The following is a 24,982-nucleotide window of genomic DNA, read 5'->3' on the forward strand; positions in this document are numbered from 1 at the left end:
TTTGTGTTTATTTGTGGCCATCAACTAAGAGTTGTTTCATTTAAAGTTAAAACTGCCACATCAACACGTTAAATTTTCTAACCATATAAATGTAATTGTTGTCTTATATCAATAATTCTGTGCCAAATATTGATCCTTGATTTTATTTTATTTTAGCAATATTGCAAAATATAATGGTTGTATTTACATTTGACTTATTTATTAGTAACCATACTTTGCTTATTTACATTTGTCTTTCTTATTAGTATTCATGTTTAACTTATTTATATTTGGCTTTATCTTATAAACGGCTGTATTTCATATAAACTATTTTTTGGGGAAATTGTACAAATAAAATTTACTATCTGCAAAGTAAAAAAAATAATAAATGAAATGTTTTTACACAAAATAATTATTTTTTCTTATTGGTTTTTTCCATCTATATTTTTTTTTTTACAAATTTTACTTGTGCCACGTGATTGCTCATGGTAGAATTTGAGCCTTATAATGGTTTTAAAATTTGGTTATATTTCATAACTTGTTCAACTAAACTTAAAATCGTACATACTAAATAATATTTAAAAATTTATCAAAATTGTATTACACTTATATATTTGATTACAATTTGAAAATCAGGGAAGTAGTGCATTTTTAATGAATTTTCTATGTAACCTTACTTTAATTTACACATTAATGAAAAGAGCATAATAGATATTATTTAAATGTTAATCTTTTTAACATAACTTTTTTAGCATAAATCACTTAGCAATTAAAGAGAATCAAAGCTACAGAATTTTATTGAAAGTATTAAATAATGCTTTTAATACTAATAACTCTTACCAGAAATAAACCAAAAATAGGCAAATTCTTAATAGCTATGACAATTACAAAATTTTAATTAAGTTGATAGTATTGACAGCAGAGACATTACAAATTTTTTCTGGCCTCATTTGCAAATAAAGATTCTAATCTGGTAAAATTTGATTGTTATCAAAATGCTTTGTGTTCATAATATAACCTGCTTAAGAGCAAATGCAGGCACATAACAATATCTGCTCTTAGGGACTTAGCTGATGGAAAATCCTGGGCTAGCCTTCTTGATGACCAGCAGCGCTCTCACCTTTCCCTCCTTCCCAAAGCTGAGGGAGTTGCTTGCCTTAGATTAATTACTGGACATGACCACTTGCAGGCCCATTTATTTAAAATTAACTTGGTCAATTTACCTCTTTGTGTGCTCTGTAACACTTCGCCTATGACTGGGGAGCATTTATTTGATTGCCCCTCTCTTCTTGACATTCGTTCCTCTGATGAATTTTGTGTCCTCTCACCTTCTGGAGCTACTTCAGTGTTGTATTGGACCGCAAGACGCCTTATGTCTGATAAGACGATGGCGGGCGTAATTTAAAAAAAATATAATATAACCTGCAACAGTTTTAAATTTCTTAAATCTTTTTAATAAAATAAAATACATAAAAATAATGTGTTTTCATTCACAAAAGTTGCAAATTCTTTTGAAACATCATTAAAATAATCTAATTATAGCCAAGTATTATTTACAGCTATTGAACGCCTATATCAGCACACCAAGGCTAGAATAATGTGTGATACTGGTACTTTTTTTTTATATAGAATTGACTTTTAAGTCATTAATTAGATTTTTATTAATCTTTAATTATTATTTTTTTTTAATTTTAGATGAGATGAAGAGTTTTGCCATTCAGTGGTTAGAGCCTTTTTTTGAATACAGCAGACTAGTCTTTTTCATCACTGTATTTATTTCTCTTCTTATTGGTTTCATATTTGTAATGTGTACTAAGGCGTGGATGCTAGGACTTTATGTTGCACTTGGTTCCTGTTTTCTTCTAAATATTTTATTGTGTAAGTTTTAATCTTTCTTTTATCTTAAGCATTGTGCATTATAAAATGTATTTTTCATGATGGTACTTAGTACTTTAATGCTATTACCTCGAGTATAATTGAATTATGAAATGTAATTGAATTAAGATTTCAAAACTATGGTCTGCTGGCCAAAACCAACTTTGCACAATCACCAAGCTGGCCTACCAGCAGACCCAACATGCCAGGTATATAAACCTCCACAGATTACTTTGATTATATTTTAAAATTTACAATGTGATTTAATCTTACAAAATAATAATCAGGAGAAACACTGGGTTGGAACATCTCGTAAATGGGTTCTGACTGCTCCAAAATGCCGTTTTCCCCACATTTTCTCTTTCTTTTAAATATGTTGTGGTACGTAATCAGTCTCAAAAAGCAGATAATGTTGAAATTTTTCATCCAAAAAGCAAACAAGGCTAGGCATCCCACAAGCTCTGCATGAAAGGAATCCTGCATTAATGATGTAATATGATTTTTTATATTGGTGATGGTAAATTTAATTTCATTTTAATATGGAATTTTGTTTTTTTTTTAAAAATATTGAAATTTTTTTTTAAAATGCATATTTGAATATCATTTGGACATTTTTACTGGATTTAATATCTAAAGCTATTGAGCTTACTGGATTTAATATCTAAAGCTATAAAGCTATATTAAAAGCTATTGAGTAAAATTTTTATGTAATTACAATAAAATTACAGTAAAATTACATAATTCTTTGTTGGGATTTTGTTACATTATTTTTATTTAATAATGCATTTATTTTCTGAGCTCTATTAAATATAATATAAATGTAAACTTATAGGCTCAAATCTGGTCAAAAATGCAATTTTACAAGCACTATATTAGTCCAAATATAAAAATTATTGGCTCCAGAAGTTTAGTTTACTTGCTCTAAAATGGTTAAGCTGCAGATCTATTCCTAGAAAAATATTATCTATTATACATGAAAAAATTCACCATTTCAACTATAATTAATGATACAAAGTTTATCCTATATACTTGCAACAAGTGACATACTTTGGAGCCTACAATATCTTACTTCCTGGTTAATTACAACATAACAATTTTCTCAAATTTACTCTATTTTGGTTTTTTTTTTTTTTTTTTTTTTTTTTTTTTAAATTTAAACGACTTAAAACTCCTCATGCACCACAAAGTATAGCATGAGGCTTGAGGAGTTTTAAGTCGTTTAAATTAAAAAAAAAAAAAAAAAAAAAAAAAAAAAAAAAAAAATTTGTATTTTGGTTTGAGGATTAAAAATTTCTTACAAGTGGGAGGCAAGAGGATTAGTATGGTTCAAGATATGCTTATATTAGTCCATAAACCATGAAAAGTGATCACTTTCCTTACATTTCTAAAGCTAAGGAAGCCCCCCCCCCCTAAAATAATGCCTTATCTTTTGAGATCTTTCGGCTGAATTTAACAATGCTAAATGTTACAGGTATTATTATACCTAACTTACGTTTCATAATATCTTATTTCTGTTGTGAGAGGAAAGAATAAACTGTTCCAATAAAACAGTGTTTCCCAAACTTATGACTTTTGTGTACCCTCTCTAAATTTTTCGTAAAGCTGTGTACCACTAATAAAAAAATGTATTTTTCAATGAATTTATTTTTTACTATAAATGTATTTTTTGCTCAATCAATGTATTTTTTACTATTAAAAATTTGCACAAAAGTTAAAAATCACAATTGGCAGTTGACACCACTAATTATTAACTGTTAACCCTTCCAAAAATAGCCAATAGAAAAATACGTAATCGTAAATTTTCATGGCTAGCTTTGTTTTAAAATAAAATTTTTGTTTGTTGCAAGATAGTTTGCATTAGAATGCGTACCCTGGGGGTACACATACCGCACTTTAGGAAGCACTGCAATAAAATATTTTACATTTTTAATAATAAAACTATTATTTTTTTACTTTAAGTATAAGGGTGAAAAATAAAGTAAGGATAAAAATTGAATTCCACCCATTAGACTGAATCAGGAATAGTAGTAGAGAAATAACTTTGTGGTACACCTGAAATATTTTTTATTAAGTACAAATGTGCTCTTTGAAGTAAAGAGTTTTAATTTAACTATTTCCCCCCCCTTTTATTCTTATATGGTTTCTGGTTGTAAAAGCTTTAAGATTATAAAAGTATTCATAGAGATTCTCAAAAAGAAAAAAACACATAATGTAATCAAAACCATTCTAGTTATTTAAATTATAAATGACAGAAACCAGCATTAAAACTCACAAACGTGAATTATTAAAATAGTTTAAAATAACATGCAGGTTTTGATGCTTCACTGGAACATTATCTTCAGTGCCCAATAAAGGAATATTTTGTTAAAAAATTTTTTTTACTGTGCGCTAAAGATGCTCCACTATAGCATTAAAACTTATATGCTATTTTACTGTTTTAAAATCTTATATTTCTGAGTTTTAATTGTGGTTTTATTTTCACATAGTTTTCATTCCTCATTATAGTTCTATATATGCTGCTAAATTTTTTACCAATCAATAAAAAGTTTATAGAAGTCCATTCCATCCTTAAAGGCATCAATACAAAATTTTGATTTGAATGAGTTATTGTTTATACTATTGAAAAATTGTTATTAAATATGCATGTTTTTGATAATTGCTGTCTCAAATGTTCATATTGTTACTTAGTGTTAAAAATTTTCCTTTTAATTAGGAAAATTATTTTTACAGTTTGTTCATTATCATCTCAGCTTTTAAAATACTCTACATTTTCATCGAAAAATATAATTTCTATCTTTTAATTTGTAACTTAAAAAAAAATTATCAATAATTTTAATTTTAGCCGGAAGAAGAAATAATTTGATTTTCTCTTCGTTCAATTTGTGTTTTTAATGTTCTATTTTTATGAGAGAGGAAAAAATTCCTTTCTATGACAAGGAATTTTTCACTCCTAAATTGCCTTTTATGTCTGATAAAATAAAGATTGGCCATATAAAAAGATAGCTTTATTACTATGAAGAATTCAAGGTGTAAAGTGCCAATTTAAATTATAATAATTTCCATTAAATTTGTTACTGAATTGAAAGAAAATAACCATATATTTAAAATTTTATTATACTAATTACAATAATTTTTTCTACCAAGAATCAGAATGTGTTTTTTATGACTTGTTCCCATTATATATATATATCAGGGCTCGAAAAACCGCCCGTCCTCGGCAGTCAAAAATTCCGCCCGGACAACAAATTTCTCGAATCCAGCTTCTGTGCGGACGGCCATTTTCCTGTTAATGTTCGTGATACATTTTCAATTTTTGTTATCTTACAAGAGTCTAGTGCCTCACTTCTAAAATGACCCTCTATTCTCGAAATACAGCAACATACTGCGCACGGTGGAATTGATGTTTTCTTTGTCTGTGAGTACTGCAGCGTTGAAAGGGGCTTTTCAGCAATGAACTTACAAAAAAACACATTACTTACTGGTCTTAAACAAGAAGCGTTAAACGCATTTATGATCATCTATCTAAATGGAAAACCTCTTTCAAATTTCTGTGCAGAAACCTCTGTAAATCATTGGCTTGATTGTGAAACTGGCAAATGTCATATTTGATTCATTTAAAAAACGCAGTACCATCGGATAAATTGACAGATAACTTAACTTTTGTTATTTAAATTATTTCATCAAAGAAATAAATTATTTCATAATGGAAGTACTAGGTTTTACTATTAGTAACCTAGTATTTCTCTTATTACTGTATAATGTAATCCTAGTATTTGTAATCCTAGTAACTACTAATTCAGTGTGCAATTTATATAAATGTATGTAATAAATAAGAGAAAATTATATTTTTATTTATTTAGAAGCTACGGGTTAGTTTCAAAGGAGGACGGGTACATTGTTGGACAAGCCGTCCTCGGGGACGGGTAAAATTTCTGAGTTTTTTCGAGCCTTGATATATATATATATATATGTAACATAAAAAGCTTCTATTAATCTTTTTATGTTAGTTTATTTCCTATAAAACAACTCCTAATTTATTACTAATTAATTATTCAAGGACGCCCGGTGGCTGAGCGGTAGCGCTTCGCGCTGTCGTGCCACAGGTCCTTGGTTCGATCCTTGGGCCGGGCAAGGCCGACTCAGCCTTTCATCCCTTCAGTGGGTCGATAAAATGAGTACCAAGCATGCTTGGGAACTAACACTGGGGGTTCCGCGTTCGGCTGACCACCTGACCGGAGCATATGCTCCCGCACCCCAGAGCCCAAGGTCAAGAAAACTGAGATGGGCACAGTTGGCCTTGGCCCTCCTAATGGGCTGTCACGCCACTGAGTTAGTTTAGTTAGTTAATTATTCAAGTCGAACTGCTTTCTCACACTTTTAAAAGCCACATCCTGTTTCTAAATCTATTTTTAGCCAAAGTATGCATAAATTTAAATAAAAACATTCTTCCCTTTTAAACTACGTGGGAATCACTCGAGCTAGTTCTTAAACCAATAGTAATCCTTGGGACTTCCCTTTTCCCCTTAAATATAACAAAATAGAGGGAAATTCCTTTGCTACTTTCCCTAAAATAAAACCTTAAGCACACAGTTTTGGAGTGCGAATTTGAGCTCCGCCTTTGCTAGAAAATGTCTTAAATATACTATGTGAAGCTAATAAAATATTTTTTGCCTTCCAACTGCTATCTGCGTGGCATAACAACACTCACCATGACTGCTACCCTTTCATATATATATATATAATCTAATTATTATCTATATTATTATATATATTATCTGATGTATTAAAATTTTCAATTGATTATTTATATATTTTTTTCTTATTCCAGATGGTGTTATTTATTGCAATAAAAAATATGACGTCTCTATAATTTATAAAATTAGCTTATACTTGGCAACTCAATTCAGCTCTTTTAAAACTCTTTTATTTGTCCTGTTTTGCAGTCCAGCTACAAAGAGAGATTGTGCAGCTGATCCTGTTAGGTCAGTATTTTTTAATTGATTGTAGATTTAGTTATAGTCAATTTGAATTATTATTTATTTTAAATTAGGTTCTAATAAGCTTGGTTTATTATTCCTTTAAAAATCATTTGTATAAAAAGTAGTAGTATTTCATTCGAGGAAATTTAATTCTAAAGCAGTATACCTCACTTCCTTCTGTTAAATTTCTTCTTAATAGCAGCTTTTATTTAATTTTAATGAAAGTTATTTTAAGTAATATGAAACTTCAATTTCAAGAATGAGTTCAAAAGAAATGTATTTACTAACATATATAGTAAAACTTTTTGTTTGTTCAAATATTTTTATTAAGTGGAGCTTCTTTCATTGTTACCAGCATTTGTATCAGGAAATGTTAATATGTTATGATTATTTTTCTGCAAAAAATATTTATTTATCAAATAAATTTGTCTTTAAATTTTTTTTCCATGATAAGTCATCTATGACCAGTTTACCCATGTTTTTCCCCGTGATAATCTACAATTCTAAGAATAAGTTTTGCTACTTATCCTTGAGTTAGTAATAAGAGTAAGACTAATAGGCATACCTATTAGTATAGTCTATTACTAGTAATATTAATAGACTAATAGTCTGTTATTGGTAATGATAATAGACTGATTGGTAACTTAGTCAGAATTTTACTGTAATATTTGAAGGATTGTAGTTAAAACAAGGAGGAACATTAAGTTTATTTATTTTTTGTTTTAGTTCTTTTTTTACATCCTTCTCAACCTATCCCCATATTTTTAAAATATTTTTTGCATCTTGGTTGTACAATTTTTAAAATATTTCTGCAAAATTTGTAAGGCCCTATATATATTTGTAATAGTTATTCTGTAAGTGTTCTTTATCTGTTTAAAGAAGATTGGGAAAATTCAACTTCAATTATTTATTTTGTGTGAAATATTTACAATAATTATAATAGCGTAAATGAACTAATACATTTTTTCTGTAATACTAAATTTTAACCTTTATAAAATTAATTCCTGTTTGTAATGTAATGAAGAAATGAGTAAAATAACCAATGCTGTATAATTCCCCATATTTTTCTCTTTTTGCAATTTTTTTGTATATTTCAGTGTTACCTCTGATAAAGTTAAGTGTAGTGATTTATAAATATATATTTTTTATATTTATTTAGGTTTATTTTTACTGAAAAGACAAAAGTAATTAGCTCAGGTACAGATAATTCTGTTTTAAGCATCGTTACAAATTTACACATTGCAGTTGAAAAAGTGTATGGTCTTTTTACAAGTCGTCTGTACAGAGTTCTCAAACCAAAGCCAGGTATAGATTATTTATTTAATTTATTGTGAATTTTTAATTTTTGCCGGATTTACCTAATATTTTATTTGATTGCAGTATGTAACAAAGTGTAAATTTAAGTTTAATCTGTATAATTTTAGGAGATACTTAAAAGATATTTTATAATTCTTTCCATTTTATTCCTCTCGACTTATTTTTAAAAAATTCTATGATTAAATATTATGATCATATTTCAGAATAAATAATACATATTTCAGAATAAATAATACATTTTAGTTTATAAATAATAATTTAAAAAGGTTTAAAATCTTATTTTTCATTTATTTTGGATTTTGATAAAATCTATTTGGCATTTTTATATTCTGAGAATTCTCAATTTCATTGTTTTACAAATTCTGAATGTTTTCTAAAAGGCAGATTATTATTTGTTGTACAGTTTCTTAATGTTATGGATCTTTCTTAAAATGTTGATGCACATCAATTACTAAATTGTGAAACTTGGGTATTGAAAAAAAAAAAAATTGGTGTTGAAAATAATAAATACCTCCTACAAAAACATCACATTTTTATTTGCTACGCGAAATTTACAAAATTTGCAATTGTTTAATGAATTGAAGAAAACTTAAAGAATTATAGTAAATATTAAAACATCTATGTTAAAAAGATATAGATTACTAAAATTTTGATAAAAATTGTACAAAAGTTCTCATAAAGAGCACTATAAAGCATTCCTGCTACAGCCATAATGTATCGGGAGTAAAGAGGTGTAATAGTTATGGCCACACTATTTCACGACCAAAACTACAGTTGTGGCCTTTATTTCCCAGGCGATCCCATAAATTTGAAGCTGGTTGGGCTTAAATACAAAATGGAGATCAAACCCTAGTCCTTTATGACACAGTGCCTTTAATGTTTGAGCCATTCAAATTTACTCATGAATCTAAAGCTGGTTAGGCTTCAAGATCAAAATGGAAATGGGGATCAAACCTTTACCTCGATAACCCAGTGCCTTCAATGTTTAAGCAATTCAAGTTTTTTCATAGTTACTTATAATAAAGTTATGATATATTTTACAGTATTAAATTAGCACTTAACTTAAGCTAACACATTAGCTAGAATAGTATTTTTTAATCTTTACGTATTATCAACCATGATTATAATTACTTTTTAGTAATTCCTAAAATTTTTTCTTTACTTAGTTGTATCTCAGTGGTGGCGATTCCGCAATATCTGTTGCATCCCCAACTTCATCATTGCTTTTCTATTGATCATTTTCATTGGAGGCATCATTGGTTTAGGCTTACAAACTGATGCTACTTCATTTTATTCAGAATCAAATGACCAAAAACGCATATATCAATCCATATTTATATCTCTGTGTGTAGCGGTTGGTCTAGCAATATCCTTGAATTTATACACTTTACTTCGATTTGCAAAAACTCTGGTTTCTTCTCATCAAAGACGAATTACTAATTCTTATTTAAAAGTGAACTCTCCTAAAGATGAGAGTTGTGTAAGCTCTCTAAAAAAGGAGGTAGATGCACTGGTACAAATGGTGAGTACAAATGCTCAAATACTGAAACTCAATGTTTTTACTTTATTTACAATATTTAATAAATAAAAAATTTAGAAATTAATTTTGTTATTTGCAATAAAGTATTACAGTGTTTTGATTTCAAATCATTTAAAATTGCATTTCTTTTAATATTATTATATGTATACATGTAATATTATTATATGTTAATAAAAACTTTGTTAATAATCTCATATTTAACTCATTTTTGATTATTGTAATGCCACTGAAAATGCTTCTTTTTAATTGAATTTTTTAAGAATTTTAATATTTGTAAAGGTAAGAGTGGCAAGCACCATATTTCTATAATTTTGTTATTGTAATAACTTAAACATAAAATGATCTTTATTGTAATAATTAAAACTTATATTCGTAAATCAGAAAATAATGCAAAATTTGTACATAAATTGTAAAATAATGAAAGATATGAAAACTGTACTTAATCCCTTTAAATATTAAACTAATGAACAATTTATTGAATATGTATAAATTAGAATATTTAAATATGTTCCTGAAAGTAAAAAATATTTAGAAATATTTCTGACAAATTTTTAAAATTTCTATTTAGGTACAAGGATTGGATGCTTTCATTGGTCAACAGACACGTTTGGTTGTTATAGTGGATGGCCTTGATAGTTGTGAACAAGATAAAGTTCTTTATTTGCTCGATGCTGTGCACACTTTATTTTCTGATGCAAATGCTCCTTTTATAACTATTTTAGCGATTGATCCTCATATTGTTATTCAAGTAAGTATACTTTAATTGTTGTAATTTCATTTCAGTTTTGAAAGAATTAAATATAATTCAAAGTAAATTTTAAAATAGAGTGAGGCATAAGTAACTATGTAGTTTCCAGTTGCTGTAAAATAGGAATATTTTAGGACAACCCCAAATTGTAGATTATATTGACCTAATGGCCACCTAAAATTTTTTTCTTTGGTTCCGCTTAATGACTAGCATGTATATATCTCTTGTTTACTTATTGATTCATCATATCACATTTATTATACTTGCAATTGTTTTAGATACCTCTAATAGATTACTGGTTTAATGTGTTATGTGGTTAATGATGCACACATTGAGTATCCACATATCTAAAAAACCTGAAACATTAATTTAATTTCACTTAACAGTAACATAAAATATATTATGTTGTTACTGTTATCTAATGCAATGAATAACCTAACTTTCTTATGAATAACCTCATTAACATTAACATAGTTTGATGCATTTTTTTATCAGTTGTACATATTTGAAATCGAAATTAAAGAAAAAATTAAATACAATGAACTGAAATTATATAGTTGTTGTATTAATGTTATCATGTTTTAAAAACTTGCAGGTTCTTATTTATAGTTCTTTTTATTTTTAAAAAAAAAATAAACAGTGATATTCCGGCTTATCATTAGCAACTTTACGCATCATTTATAAGTTAAATGTATAAAAGAAAAATATTGTGTACTATGACTCATTAATTTCAACACTATTTTTGTATTTGAATACTTCAACTTATTCTTTTCCCCCCTCAATTTTTTCAAGGCATGCACAAAACATTAAACTTTATAAAATTGCCAATTGTACCATGAAAATATTTTTTTTTCCTTTTTTTACAACGAATGATTGTGTGATGTAGTTATAAATGGAAGCACATTTACACAGCTTCTTGAATGTTACATTGACATGCATATGTTACATGTTTTTGAGATAAAATTACAGGAATGTATATTTAAATAAAGCTATTTTGTATATTCTGTATTGTTTTTGTTTGTAGATTGTATCTTCAATTTTCAATCATTTATAATATTTCAAAATATATATTTTAACAAGGCATTATAATTTTAATAGTGATTTAATTTAAAATGTTTCATATTTTTTAAGATAAATACATTGTACTATTGGATTTTCAGTATAGATTTTAATTTTTCTTTATCATAATACTTAATATGATTGTTAATTTCACTAAAAAGCCTTTAATAAAGGCAAGATTTTGTGAAAAATTAACTGAGTATCCTTATCTTTTTTAAACTTCTTTTATGTTTAGATACATGTTATTAATGATACAGTGATCTTACAGCAATATTTGTCTTTTATTAACAAATTAGGAACAAATGTTTATACTACTTTTCATGCATTTTCGGTTTGAAAAAGTCAGTTAATTGACTCTAATTAAAACAGTTTCTTACAGTAAAAAAATTAAAAAATGTGAAGAAAGTTAATAGTAGATAAAATTAATTTGAACTACTTTTTTAATTTATATTATTTTTTTAAAAAAATTTTGCTCTTCTTTTTTAGGCTATAGAATCAAATATCCACAAAGCATTTCAAAACTCTAACATTACTGGTTATGAATATTTACGTAATGTTGTTCATCTTCCCTTTTACTTGCAAAACAGTGGTTTAAGAAGAGTTAAAGCTGCTCAGCAGGCTGCATTACTTTCAAATAAAAAACCGGGAAGTTATTGGAATGAAGATAAAGAATGTGATAGAGCTGTTCCAACAGTTGTAAGTTCATAAAGAAATTTATATTTCTGTTCATAAATCTTATTTACATAATTTATGTGATAATTTATATGATTCTCTCTCATTTAAAAAGAAAATTTTCTTTCAGATTATTTAATTATTCTATGCAAGCACATTTCTGTAATAGGGCTTTTTTTACTAAAATTTTTTATTGTGGCAACAATTGTAGTTTCCAAGTTGGATTTGCCTTTTCTTAAAAATAGGATCTTCTGCTCTTTGGCTTCTGTTTCTAGTTGTTTTTCTGATTTTGTCAAACAAACTCGTTTGTGGTTATTTTTATCGTCATATGATGTCACCAGCAGGGTACGATTTCATCAACTAACAAGCACCAAATTGTTAATAACTGCTTATGATCTAGATTTCTGATCATATTTTTTTATTGCAATACATCACATGATTATATTGCATTTTCTACATCACAAAATATTATAGCAATGCTTCTTTAAAAAATGCTAGCATAAACACAGGTTTTCCAACTAGCATTTTTTTAGTATCAGCAAACTTTGCCACTGATTTTAAAAAAGGAAATCATGCCCTAGTCATCAGTATACCATAAGATACTGTAAGTTCAGCAATTGGTCAGTCTTTTTTTTTTCAATGGTTAACCCAATACCATTTTAGGCATGTTTCTTTCAATGACTTCAAAAATTTTTGTTTGCGGACTTATCAAGGATACTTGCTTTTGTTCATTTTTTGTAATACCTAGAAAACATCTTTCTGTTTTCCTAAGCTTTAAATAGGTTTGCATGTGAAATGTTAAGTTTCTGCTCTATAAGTAAGTGTAAATAGTATAGAATGATAACACACTTCTCCTTCAGACTGTTTGGTATATTTATTCTTACTATGACACTGTTTTAGCCTAAATTCCTAATAATTTTGAGTCTTCTGTTAATTTTATGCATGACGTTAATTTTTATTCTAAATAAATTTATATCTCTACTACTTCAGTTTAGACATCTTTAATTTTGTTTTCCTTTTTCATAGAATAAGCACTAAACATTTTACTTATATTTTTTGAACATGCAATATAAATCCTACTCGGATTCTGACTTCTGACAGACCGTTGGTTATTTTTTCTAGTTTATTATTGTTGTCTAAGATAATTACTCATCTGCACTGTATATATGTTTTTAATATTCTTCAATCATTCAAGACATGAAACTTAAGGTGTTTGTTTCTTATAAATACAACTTAAAAATAAATTTTGGTTAGTGAAACTAAATTTGATAAGTTTAAAAAGCGTATTAGCGACAGTAGTGATTTAGTAATTCAAAAACCGTTAATTGAATATTTATGTTAACTAATCTATATATTTTATTTTTTTATTTAGTCTTCTATACGGAAAGCTTCAAACTCTAGCATGTCAATACCTGATGCCTTAAGAAAGCGTGGAAAGGGAAACCAAAAATTGAAAGCTAGTGACAGCTTAGCAAGTAGTATTAGCAATCTGCATAGGGTAGTTACCGGTGCTCAAGACCTTAATAAAGTTTTATTAACAGATGATTATTTTAGTGACATCAATCCTAGATCTATGAGAAGGTTAATGAATATTGTCTACATAACTGGTAAGTTGAAAAAAATTGTAGTACAGTAGAGAACCATTTATCCGGTATCCAGATAACCGCGAAACCAGAAAACCGGGGAAAATTTTGCTCGATTTTCCCGCCATTTTAATCTAGAACGAAAAAAGCGGAAATTGGACTCATCCTTGAAGTTAAGTAGAGGAAAAATGTAAGGAAGGGGAAAATTTTTTTCCCCGTTTTCCCAGAGAAACGTCATTTTCTCCGTGACCTTGAAGGCAGGGAAGGGAGGAATGCTTTATTTTTTTCTTTAGGCCGTCAATCAAACTCAAGGGTGTGGCATGCTGATTTCGTTTTCTGCCTGATTTACGAGGGGGGTGGGGAAAATGCATTGCAAGCATATCAGTGAACAGAAAAAGAAAAGAGAAAAATATATTTATTTGACATCGACTAATAAAAATAAAATCTTTTTCTTTTGAATAAATTCTCATTCTTTGGAAGTGCGGTATCAATTGCAAGTTTTTCTTGGTGTGGAATCACATCTGCTGTAATTAAAAATCTTGTTTTTATCAACAAAAAAAAATAAAATAAAAGGAGAATTGTTTATTAATTTAAACCAGTGTTTCCCAAACTTATGACTTTCGTGTACCCTTTCTAAATTTTTCGTAACGCTGTGTACCCCTAATAAAAATATTAATGCATTTTTTACTATAAAAAATTGCACAAAAGTTACAAATCACAACTGGCTGTTGACACCACTAATTATTAACTGTCAACTTTGCAAAAAATAGCAGTTAGAAAAACATGTAATCGTAAATTTTCATGGCTAGCTTTGTTTTTAAATAAAAATTCTTGAAATTTTCGTTTGTTGCAAGATATTTCGCATAAGAACACGTACCCCCGCTAAACTGTTCAAGTACCCCTGGGGGTACGCGTACCACACTTTGGGAAACACTGATTTAAACATAGGATTATTTTATGAAGCAGATTACAGTTTTGTTTTTCTGATTCCACTACGTTTGATTTTTTTTCTTTTCGCGATAAATTTCGCACTCAATAAATTAATTCTTTTTATTCATAAATTTTATCATTAGGTTTTTTTTTTTTTTTTTTTTTTTTTTGAATTCCGTTGATCTTGCCTTGTTCCGGGTTTTAATATTTATGCTAGTGCCTTTTTCAACTATCGTTTCGGTTCGATAATTTTCAAGTGTTTTTATTTAGATTAATAAGTTTTCCTTTTATTTTATCGTTTCTCCCCGTATAATTAGGTATGAAATATATTGCGTTATTTAATCATTGGTTTTGTTTATATTATTTCATTTAGGAATTGTAATTATTTTTAAAAAATAAATATGAGAATTTTGTATTTTTTAAACTTGATTTTCTTGTCTAAACTTGCAAATTTTTTTATTCTTTTAAATGTTATATTTCTACCATTTTTTTTTTCTTTTTAAAGTTAGGAGTACCTTTTTTTTTTTTCTCTTACTTTATGCATTGCACTTTTTCCTTATACTTCCGGTTCGATAAAACATCGATTAACGACACTTTTTGGTTGATCCAGAAAACCGGGAAATTCAGATATCCGGGATAGCGATGGTCCCGAGCATCCCGGATAATTGGTTCTCTACTGTATAACTTTTCATAATACAATACTACCTCAACAATTAGAGTTTTGTAATCTAGAACATTTCAGTATCAAAATAATTTTTTTCAAATTGAATCTAATAAAAATTAGCTAAATCAATTTTCTAGAGGCAAAATGCAGAATTTCACTTCTTTTAGTTATATTGTTTAAAAAACTATTCCAAAAACTAGGTAAGAATCTGAATCAATAACTGCTGAAAAACATTTAACAATGATTTAACATAATTAATAAGCGATGATTTAACAATGAAATTGTCATGAATTGAGTGTGTCAAAATATGATTGCTCAAATGAGCAACTCTAATTTTAATTCCAGTTGTGTAATACTATTGTATTGAAAATCTCAGGATTTTAAAAACCTTAATGAAATCCATAGCAATAACTGATAAACTGATTATCGTATCCACCTGGATTTACTACTAAATTGGGGCAAATCAAGCATGTAAAAAATTGATAATTTAAATTGCAGTGTTGTAATGTTGTTTAAAAAAAATCTGTAACAGTTACAGCCGTAAAGATGATCAACAATAGCTTGCCCGTTTGCATTACAAACACAGAAATGAATAAGAGTCGAAGAGTGATTAGGTACTTAAATGGATAATTCAAAATTTGTGTGTTTCTATCTATTGAAATACAGTAGAACCTCGATCAATTGTTTTTCAAAGGACCATCCATTTCAAATAATAGATATGGCAAAATGATGACTGCAGGACAACTTAAAATATCGAATAAGGACTTCAAGATATAAGAAAAATAATAAAGAAGTAATGGAATGGAAATTATTAAATTTACAATAAGTATAAAAAATTGTAATTAAAAAAATTATGTAATGCAAAATAACTTAATGCAAAAATATTTATAATCGAAAAGAAAGATAAAGAAACATGTTTATTTATTTGAAATATTCAGAAACTTAGGTTTGAGCCCTTTTTTCTTTTGAGTGCATCTTCGGAGGGCAAAAAAAAGAATATTTGATATTTTTAACAGATTGCTGTTCATTTTCTGTAAATTCTAATAAATACAGAAAATTCTTCATTGTTTCAAAAGCTTCAAAGTAGTCCAATTGACTGCAATATTTTCTTTAACTGGTGGTAGAATTTTTGAATGATAGGTGCAGAAATCTGCTAGTTTCAAAAACGATTTATTGAATATTATTAACATTGTAGTAATAGCATTTGTGACAGGAGCATTAAAACAATATGATACATACAGGAACAGGAGAGATGCAAGAATGATGAATTGAAGTTCAATGATATCAATGTGATATTCCACTGTAATAACTATTAATTATGGAAACTGAATGAGTTTATGATTTAATCATGTTGAAGGAAAAGCATTTTAAGATATTGAAACTTTAAAAACCATGGAATAATTGCCAAAAAAAGGCCTGGATTTATGATCAAATCAAAAAAATATTTTTTTTTAATGTTTGCTCTGTAATTTTGATTCTTCTTTTGGTTTAAATAAGATCAAAAGTGTGAAAGTTTCTAAAATCTTGTTTACGATCCCCCGAGCAGTTCATATCTTCAAAGTTATACTAAATTAGAGTATAAATCATATTATTAATGTATAGTTTTGAATTCGATTGTTTGTTCAATCATAATTATGCAGTTTTGGTTTGAAATATATTGTGTTATATAACTTTATTTCTTTGTACTTCCTTAAATTATTACTTTTCTAAGTATTTTAAGAACGTATCTGTTTGCTATAATGTCTATAAAAGATATAATCATCTTCTTTTTTCTTCAAACACATACTATATGGTCTTTTCAAAGCTTTGACTATTTTATTTGCCTTTTTAGGTCGTCTATTAAAGGCATTTAATATTGACTTCAATTGGTATCATTTAGCCTCTTGGGTTAACATTACAGAACAATGGCCATACAGAACATCTTGGATTATCATGTACTATGAAATGCATGAGAATGAATTTGATGAGATGTTGCCTTTAAAAACTGTCTATGAAAAGTAAGATTGAATATTTTCATTTCTTTATAATTTTAGAAAAATAAAGTGATAATAAAAGAAATTTAAAGGGTTTAAGTATGAAATCTTTCAAATCTTAGAAATTAAATCTATAATCTATTTTTCAAATAATCCTGAAATTTTCTCTCCGTAAAATTAATGTTTAGATGTCTTATTTATAAAACAAGTTTATTTGTTTATTTATTTTATGTGTGGTTGGTATTTTTTATACTTTAATTTCTTTATTAGGATTAAATCTTATATGCCTGTATCAAGAGAGCAGGAACCAACTCTTGATTTGGACCACGATGAAAGAAAGTTTGAAGTATTTTTATCATTTCATTCGAGCAGCTTGTTAATCAATGATTTGAAAGTGTTTTTGCCTTTTACCATAAATCTTGATCCTTACATAAGAAAGGTCATACAGGGTGAGTGATATATATTTTTAATTTCTATATTTTTCAATTTTCTTTGTTCTTATCCTATTTATATTCTTAAATTTATTTTATTTTTCTTTATTAATTTAAGAGCTTTTTGTGGGTCATGTCCTTATTTTGAATCTTTTTCCATTCTGTTCTTCTCTTCTGTTATCCTCTTATTAGTATTCTAAGTTCTTTTAAAATTCCAGTTAATGAAATTCTCCTTGTGTAAAAATTTTCTTTTGCTTTAACGATTTTTTGCACATCTTTATTTCGGCTTTTTATCAAAAGATTTTTGTTTGTTGTCTTGTACTCCAGAAACTTTTAAAATAAAACTAGGACATTTATCTAGAAACATTTCAATTTTTTTTTATTTTTGCCTGTTTCTGAACTATAAAGTAGAACTGCTCTGACAATTGCTTACTGTGTTTATTCTTATTTAAATATTTGGTAGCTCTCATTGTTTTTTTAAAATCCTAATCAATGTAGTATAGGCCTTCCTCTAATTAACGCATCAATTAGTTTAAAATTAAAAGTTCTGGATATTAAAGAGGAAAGAACCATTCAACTCATGAGTTTGTTCATCAAATGCCCGAAAAACTTTCTCTTGTAAAGCGAGAATATTTGTTACTTTTTAAACAATTTTTCAACTTAACAGTTTTCGTAACAGTTTTACTTTTAATGAGATCATTTTTTATTTACCATAATCAAAAAATTGTAATTATAAGAAAAGCATTTTTCTATTGATTCACTGCAGACTTATATTTATTCTATTCAAAATTATATTGTCTTCATTTTTTTTAGAAACACATCAACAGATATCTGAGTTTTTGAAAAGTGATTTGAAACCTTCCAATCCACCCACAAAGTTGGATTCTGTAAATGCAGCTGTTAATATGAAAATCCAGCGGATGACTACTCCTCTTCCTACACCAGATTTTGGACTCACAATGGGTTACTGTTCACCTGCCACTTTTAACAGAAAAGATATGTTTCAACATAATAGAGCTCCGCCTGTTCCTAATTATGCTGCTTCTCCTCAACCATGGTGGGCCATGTCTCCATCGCATGATATGGTTATGTCACAGAATTTGCTTCATTCTTCTAAACCAACTTCAGCTATGGTATGCCATTAATTAATTACAAAAAAGATTTTTCTTATATCTTTAAAGATATGTCAGTCTCATGTGGAAATCCTCTCAAGTCATAAATTATTTGAAAATTAACCGGATACCTGGTTTTTGTACAGGGATGAAATAAATCATAAATAATGAACAAATTATTCTTAATCAATACAGAGATGTTAACAGAGTAAGTCCCTTCACATTGTTTAGTGCAAAAGCGCCATACTTGGGACATAATTAGGCACTGATAATAATATAATTATTTGTGGTCAGCACATTTTAGTGTAAATTTATTCTCAATCGAGTAATTTTTCCAGTTATTTGGTATAAAGTATGTAGCTATTTTTTTAATTTTTACATTACTGTTAATTAAGTTCATAAAAATACATTTCAAAGGCATAACTATAAATAAAATAAGCTTTTTATATAGTTTTCAAAACATTTAGTTGCATTTCTCCAACATGCCATCAAATTTGATTTTACCATTATCTTACATAAAGAATCAAGGGTAAATAATAATTAAAGATTGTTTAGTAACTTCTCTGTTAAACTTGTTTTTATTTACATAGAGCTGTAATATAGAATCTCCTTTTGGGGTTAGAATTGCTCCATGTAGCAGCTGGCCACCATTTTGGATTTACACTATGACATCTGTTGTTACACAAAAGATTTTGGAGTTTCAAGAGAGATGCACACAAAAATACAAATTCTTTCTTTTACCATTATAAAGAGTATTTTATGCTTATAAACATCATGTTCATATTTATACAGTTTTTAATATATTTAATTTGTTGTTTTAAACTATTACTTATTCTTTTTTTGTTCTAGTAATTTGTAGTAAAATTTTTTAAATATCTCAAAAATTTACTCAAATCATTACTTAGAGATTCTTTGTTTAAAATTTGCTTAAATTTGAAATTTACTTAATTACCTAAAAGGTATTTTTAGCTTTTACTTAATTACCTAAAAGGTTTTATGTTTTTATTTTTCCCTGCAAATTACCCAGATATTTATTCTTTAAAGAAACTTAATGCTCTTACATATATTATCTTAATTCAAAATTTCAGATTATCAAGAATTTTGTAAAATAAATTCATAAATATTGCTTTCTTTTCTCACTCAATAAAATTTTAAGAATTTCATTAGGTCTATTATCAACCTTATGTTTTTAATTTTTGTGCAATTGTTAACTAGTTTAGATCAAATTTGCATAGTTTTCCAAATTTTTACTCCATAAAGGTGAAGATTAATATCTTCAATAAATTTTAATTTTGGTAGATCAGTTACTCTTCTATTACTGTTTCTACTAAAAAAATTTTATGTGTTTGTAGATTTTACATGATCAAGAGAAACTTAGTTCCTTATCTGTGGCTGGCATTTCTGAATTATTAAGGTCACAAGATAAACTCAATATGAAGAAGCTTGATCACTATACCTCTGTCATTGAAGAAAATAACATAAATGGCCAAGTTCTACTTACATGTGACTTGAAAGAATTAAAAGACACGTTGAATATGTGCTTTGGTGATTGGGAACTTTTCAGAATATTAATTTTGACTTTGAGAGAGCATGAGATGGCAAACTTGAGTACAGGTAATTATTATTACAAGGAGGAAAAACAATTGTCTCGTACCACTTCCTTCACTTCGAAACAGCCTCTAAAAAATACTGGAAATAAGTCTCCTGAACATAAAGTGGTTGATAATGCCTCTTCTAAAGCGTCTAGAGTTATAGCAGAAAGTAATGAAAATAGTATCCAAAAGCAAAGAAGTAGTGTTTTAGAAAAGCAGGTATCCTATAAAATTCAATATTTTGTATAAAATGTTATAATTTTTATAGTTTCTTAGAAATTTCTATATTATTTAGACTTCTATTTGTTTTAAATGCTTTTAACATTACTTTTAAACTTGTTTAAAGTTGGTGTATTTTTAATATTGTGTTAGGTTAGAGATCATACTTATTTGAAAATTTGATGTTTTCTTTTAGGGTATTTTCAAAGAGTGCACCCTGTTTTTTTTTTTTTTTTTTTTCTTCCAAGATGCCTCTTGGGTAATGATGCAAGTTTTAAGATAATACGTATTTACTCAGGTGTCAGACAAATGTTGGTGATTTGTTATAATAAACAAAATGGTTTTAGTTATAAAAGGTTTTTGTGTGGAATAAAATTTTATTTCTTAACAAGTATCTGAGTTTTACCCAGAATTTTTTCAAGTGTCTTTTTGGTAGTGGTCCAAGTTTTAAAATAATACCTATATACTCAGGTGTTAGACGTATGCTAGTGATCTGCAGTAATGAGCCAGATGGTTTTAATTATAAAAGGTTTTTTAGAAAATGTTATTTTTTTAACAATTAGCTCAGATTAACCCAGAAGTTCTTCAGGAGCCTCTTTGGTAATGGTGCAAATTTTAAGATAATATGTATTTACTCAGTTATTAGATATATGTTAGTGATCTGTAGTAATGAATAAGATGGTTTTAAATTATAAAATGTTTTTGTAGGCATAAAATTTTATTTTGTATCAAGTAGCTCAGGTTAACTTAGAATTTTTTTAGGATGCCTCTTTGGTAATGGTGCAAGTTTTAAGATAATATGTATTTATTAAGTTTTATCGAGCTTAGTTCTAATACTTATTTGTGTACAAGTATATAAAAAGAATCAAACTTAATATTACTTATATAATCCTTTCTTAGACTTTTCTTTAGAGAGATTTTTTCCTTTTTATAATTTAAGAGAATATTGAACAATGATTAATGAATTTAAGAATTATTGCATTGTTAAAGGTAACTTTAAAGAATATAAATGTCTTAAATGTGACAAAATTAAAGAAAGTATTTAATTTATGATAAAACAAATTTAACTTTAAAATTTTTAATGATCTTATATTTTATAATTTTTTTTTGCTGTATTGTAAGTTTCCCTTCCAATTTTGTGCCAACTAATGTGTAATGTGCAAATTGATGCCATTTTTTGATAATTTTATTGCCAAGTTTACACATCCACAAAACTATTGTTATTTTTTATTATTGTTACATTTAAATGAAAAAAAATTTTTGTGCCAAGTTTAATAAATTTTCATTTTATAATGATTTTAGCATGAATGTAAAATCTCTTAATTTTGTTATTAATATGCATTCTTTTTTGGAAAATAAAATAATTGCATGAAACCTTTGCATGTTATTTCTTTTTACTAATCCTATTTTTTATTTTTACTCAAAACTTTTCTATCTGCACTTAATTTTCTTTTCACTATCTAATATTTATATGCTTGAAGGAACATTAATATAAATAGTTTCTGGATTTGAATAATTTTTATCTTGTAGTATTTCAAAAAGTGGTATTGTATTTATGAATAAATGAAGGTAATGGGCTGATTTGTTAATAAATACTAGACATTTAACTTTGATTTAGATATTTAACTTTGTAAACAAAAAAAGCTTTTTGTGATATAACTTTGATATGTTTTTTTTTTTAATTAATGTGAAAACAAGTTAAAATTTTAATAAATAAAATAGAAATTTTAACTCAGCACTCATAGAAAATAAGAATTATCAATGATTAGTTCTGACTGATTCTTGCTCTTTCAGTTTATTTATTAAAAAGTCTATGCTGTCCCATAAAGTGTTTTATCAGCATTTAAACTTAATATTCACATAGAACAAAATAAAATAAAATTAGATTATGAAAAATTCTAATATTTAGATTAATCAAATACATAAGAAAAATCAAATACGTAGGAAAATAATAGAATAATGAACTAAAATTTTAATTTATTTAAATATTTTTTCATTGGTAAATTTTCTATTGTAATAGCTGATACAATCTATAGGATCATATTAAATTTGATTTTAATATTTTTCAATTAAGATCAAATTTTGTGCTTAGTAAAATTAGTCTACACATTAAGCAATGAATATTGTTAACACTTACTGTTCTTAAAAAATGATGAAGAATGGGAAATTATCATCATTAATCCAGAGTTATTTCTTAATGTATATTGTGATTGCATTTAAAAACCTATTAACAAGAATGAATCAAAAAATTATATCAAATCCAAACTGAGATTTGTTATCTTTAAATGCTTAAATCTTATAAATATGAAGCAAAAAATATCACTTCATATCTAATGTATTATAATAAGTGTAATGATCTCTCATTATTGTGGACTATGAAAAGAGAATCATTTATAGCCCTTATATTCATTTTAATTGAGTAAAAAGGTCATACATTTTCCACCAAATACCATTTGAAAAGAAAGTAAATTTTTCTTGCTCTTTTTGAAAAATTAGATAAACTTTATAAATTCATCATGCATTCAAATAACTTTTTCTTTATTTCTAAGATTTTAAAGGGCCACCCATAATGAAATGAACATTTTTTGATAAATTTTGTGGCAGTTGAAGACAGTGATAACAACTAATTTTCAAAAATTGCTTGAAGATAAGCAAAGCCAATGTTTTATTTATTTATTTTCCTCTTTTGTTCTAATGTAAATAATATAAAAAGAATTTCTTTCTTTTATCTAATGATTTACTACACATTAGGCATTGTGTTTTACATTTTTAATTACTATTAAGAATTAGCGGAAATTATAAATATATACTCATTAATTGAAGATCTGACTCATGTCACACTATTGAAACATCACTGTTTAAGTTAAATCTTAAATGAATTCTCCATTGAAAATATTCTAAAGAAAATGCAACAAAAAATTTCATTTAAACATATTTAATGGCATAACTTATATTGTCTAATTAGAATAGAATGTTTCTTTCTTAGAAAAACAGATCTGATTCAGTTTGAATGGTGAAATGAAAGTTTTATTAAGTAAGGAGTCACAATATAAAACACACTATTTCAGCTCCATTTAATAAACTGTTCAACCAATTTTTTTTTGTATTTTAAGCAAACTTTAGAAATATGTTTTTAAATATTTTTTTTTTAACATTTGAATTAATTTTTTAAAAACATTCTATAGTTACTTTTAATTAAAAAAAATTCCGCTAATTTAAGATGTTAACACATTTCTGTATAGTTTAAAAATGTTCTCTTCAAACTGGAAGTCATTTAAGATTCAACTTTGTACCGAATGATATAAATAAGCTATAAAATTGTATTTATTTTAAAGTGTTTATGTACAGTCCATCATTCAGTGTTGGGGGAAAAAGAAAAAACGATTTCTATCAAACCCTATAGAAAATCATGATCCATGATCCACTGTCTATAATTTTTGACTTATTTGCTATTTTTTTTTAATCATTAATTGCGTCTATATACAGTGGTAAAAAAAATAAAAAAAATAATAACACCTTAATAATTTGTACCGAATGATCAGATTTTTTACTTACTAGTACTTTCTTGACTGCTCTTGAGATTTCATGTTGTTTTCTTATCACAATATATATAGTTTCTATTACAATAATGACCTAAATTTTGGATAAGATATTTAATCATGTTTAGCAATAATTTGAAAAAAATTGTGCTGGCGTAAGTTTTAAAATTTAACATTTCTTAGCAGACCCACAATGTGTTAAGAGGCAGTCTTCATATATAGTATTTAAACTCATCTTTTTTCAACATATTTATATTATTGACTTTCAAAATATGGGTAGCTGCAGTCTAGTAATAACTGCCTCAGTAATTTAGACGTAAAAGTTGAAAAAAGTGTGGCTCTCTTAATATATTTAATTTTGTGATTATTGTCATATCTTCAGAAATTGTGTTAATCAAGATATTTGCATACAAATATAAAACTATTTTATTATAAGATGATTTCGTGCAAAAAGTAATTTTTAATGTTTCATAAAGATGAAGAAAAGGGTTCTAAGGCAAATGTTCCCAAATTTTATCCATGTTAAGGCACTCTTACGAAATTCTTTCATGACTATATATTTATATAATATTTTATATTTAACATTTATTATATACATATAATGTATTTTTTATTCACTCAAAACTGAACTATAAACTAGTGATAATAGTTATATACATCATTATTGCAACTCAAGCTGAAAATCACAAACAACTCAAGCTGAAAAGTTACTTTTAAAGATAATAATATATAATAATACAAGTATTAATAATATAAGAGAAGCTCTGGGG

The 24,982-nt window shown here is 26.9% G+C and overlaps 1 protein-coding gene across 7 annotated transcripts in view; it reads left to right on the forward strand.

Moving 5' to 3' along the window:
* Window positions 1–24,982, forward strand: part of Arms (Ankyrin repeat-rich membrane spanning) — a 51,768-nt gene that overhangs the window by 20,244 nt on the left and 6,542 nt on the right. For all 7 annotated transcript variants that reach the window (XM_043038954.3, XM_043038949.3, XM_043038938.3 and 4 more), the window contains exons 13-23: window positions 1,675–1,857; window positions 6,683–6,836; window positions 7,993–8,138; window positions 9,317–9,672; window positions 10,259–10,438; window positions 11,984–12,193; window positions 13,542–13,776; window positions 17,178–17,343; window positions 17,590–17,768; window positions 18,564–18,883; window positions 20,215–20,673. In XM_043038954.3, the coding sequence (XP_042894888.1) occupies window positions 1,675–1,857; window positions 6,683–6,836; window positions 7,993–8,138; window positions 9,317–9,672; window positions 10,259–10,438; window positions 11,984–12,193; window positions 13,542–13,776; window positions 17,178–17,343; window positions 17,590–17,768; window positions 18,564–18,883; window positions 20,215–20,673 (2,588 nt within the window). The remainder of the gene's footprint in view (window positions 1–1,674; window positions 1,858–6,682; window positions 6,837–7,992; window positions 8,139–9,316; window positions 9,673–10,258; window positions 10,439–11,983; window positions 12,194–13,541; window positions 13,777–17,177; window positions 17,344–17,589; window positions 17,769–18,563; window positions 18,884–20,214; window positions 20,674–24,982) is intronic.

The sequence above is a fragment of the Parasteatoda tepidariorum genome, chromosome 3 (genome assembly GCF_982258835.1).
Source record: "Parasteatoda tepidariorum strain Cologne lab strain chromosome 3, Ptep-v5.0, whole genome shotgun sequence".
NCBI classification, from domain to species: domain Eukaryota; kingdom Metazoa; phylum Arthropoda; class Arachnida; order Araneae; family Theridiidae; genus Parasteatoda; species Parasteatoda tepidariorum.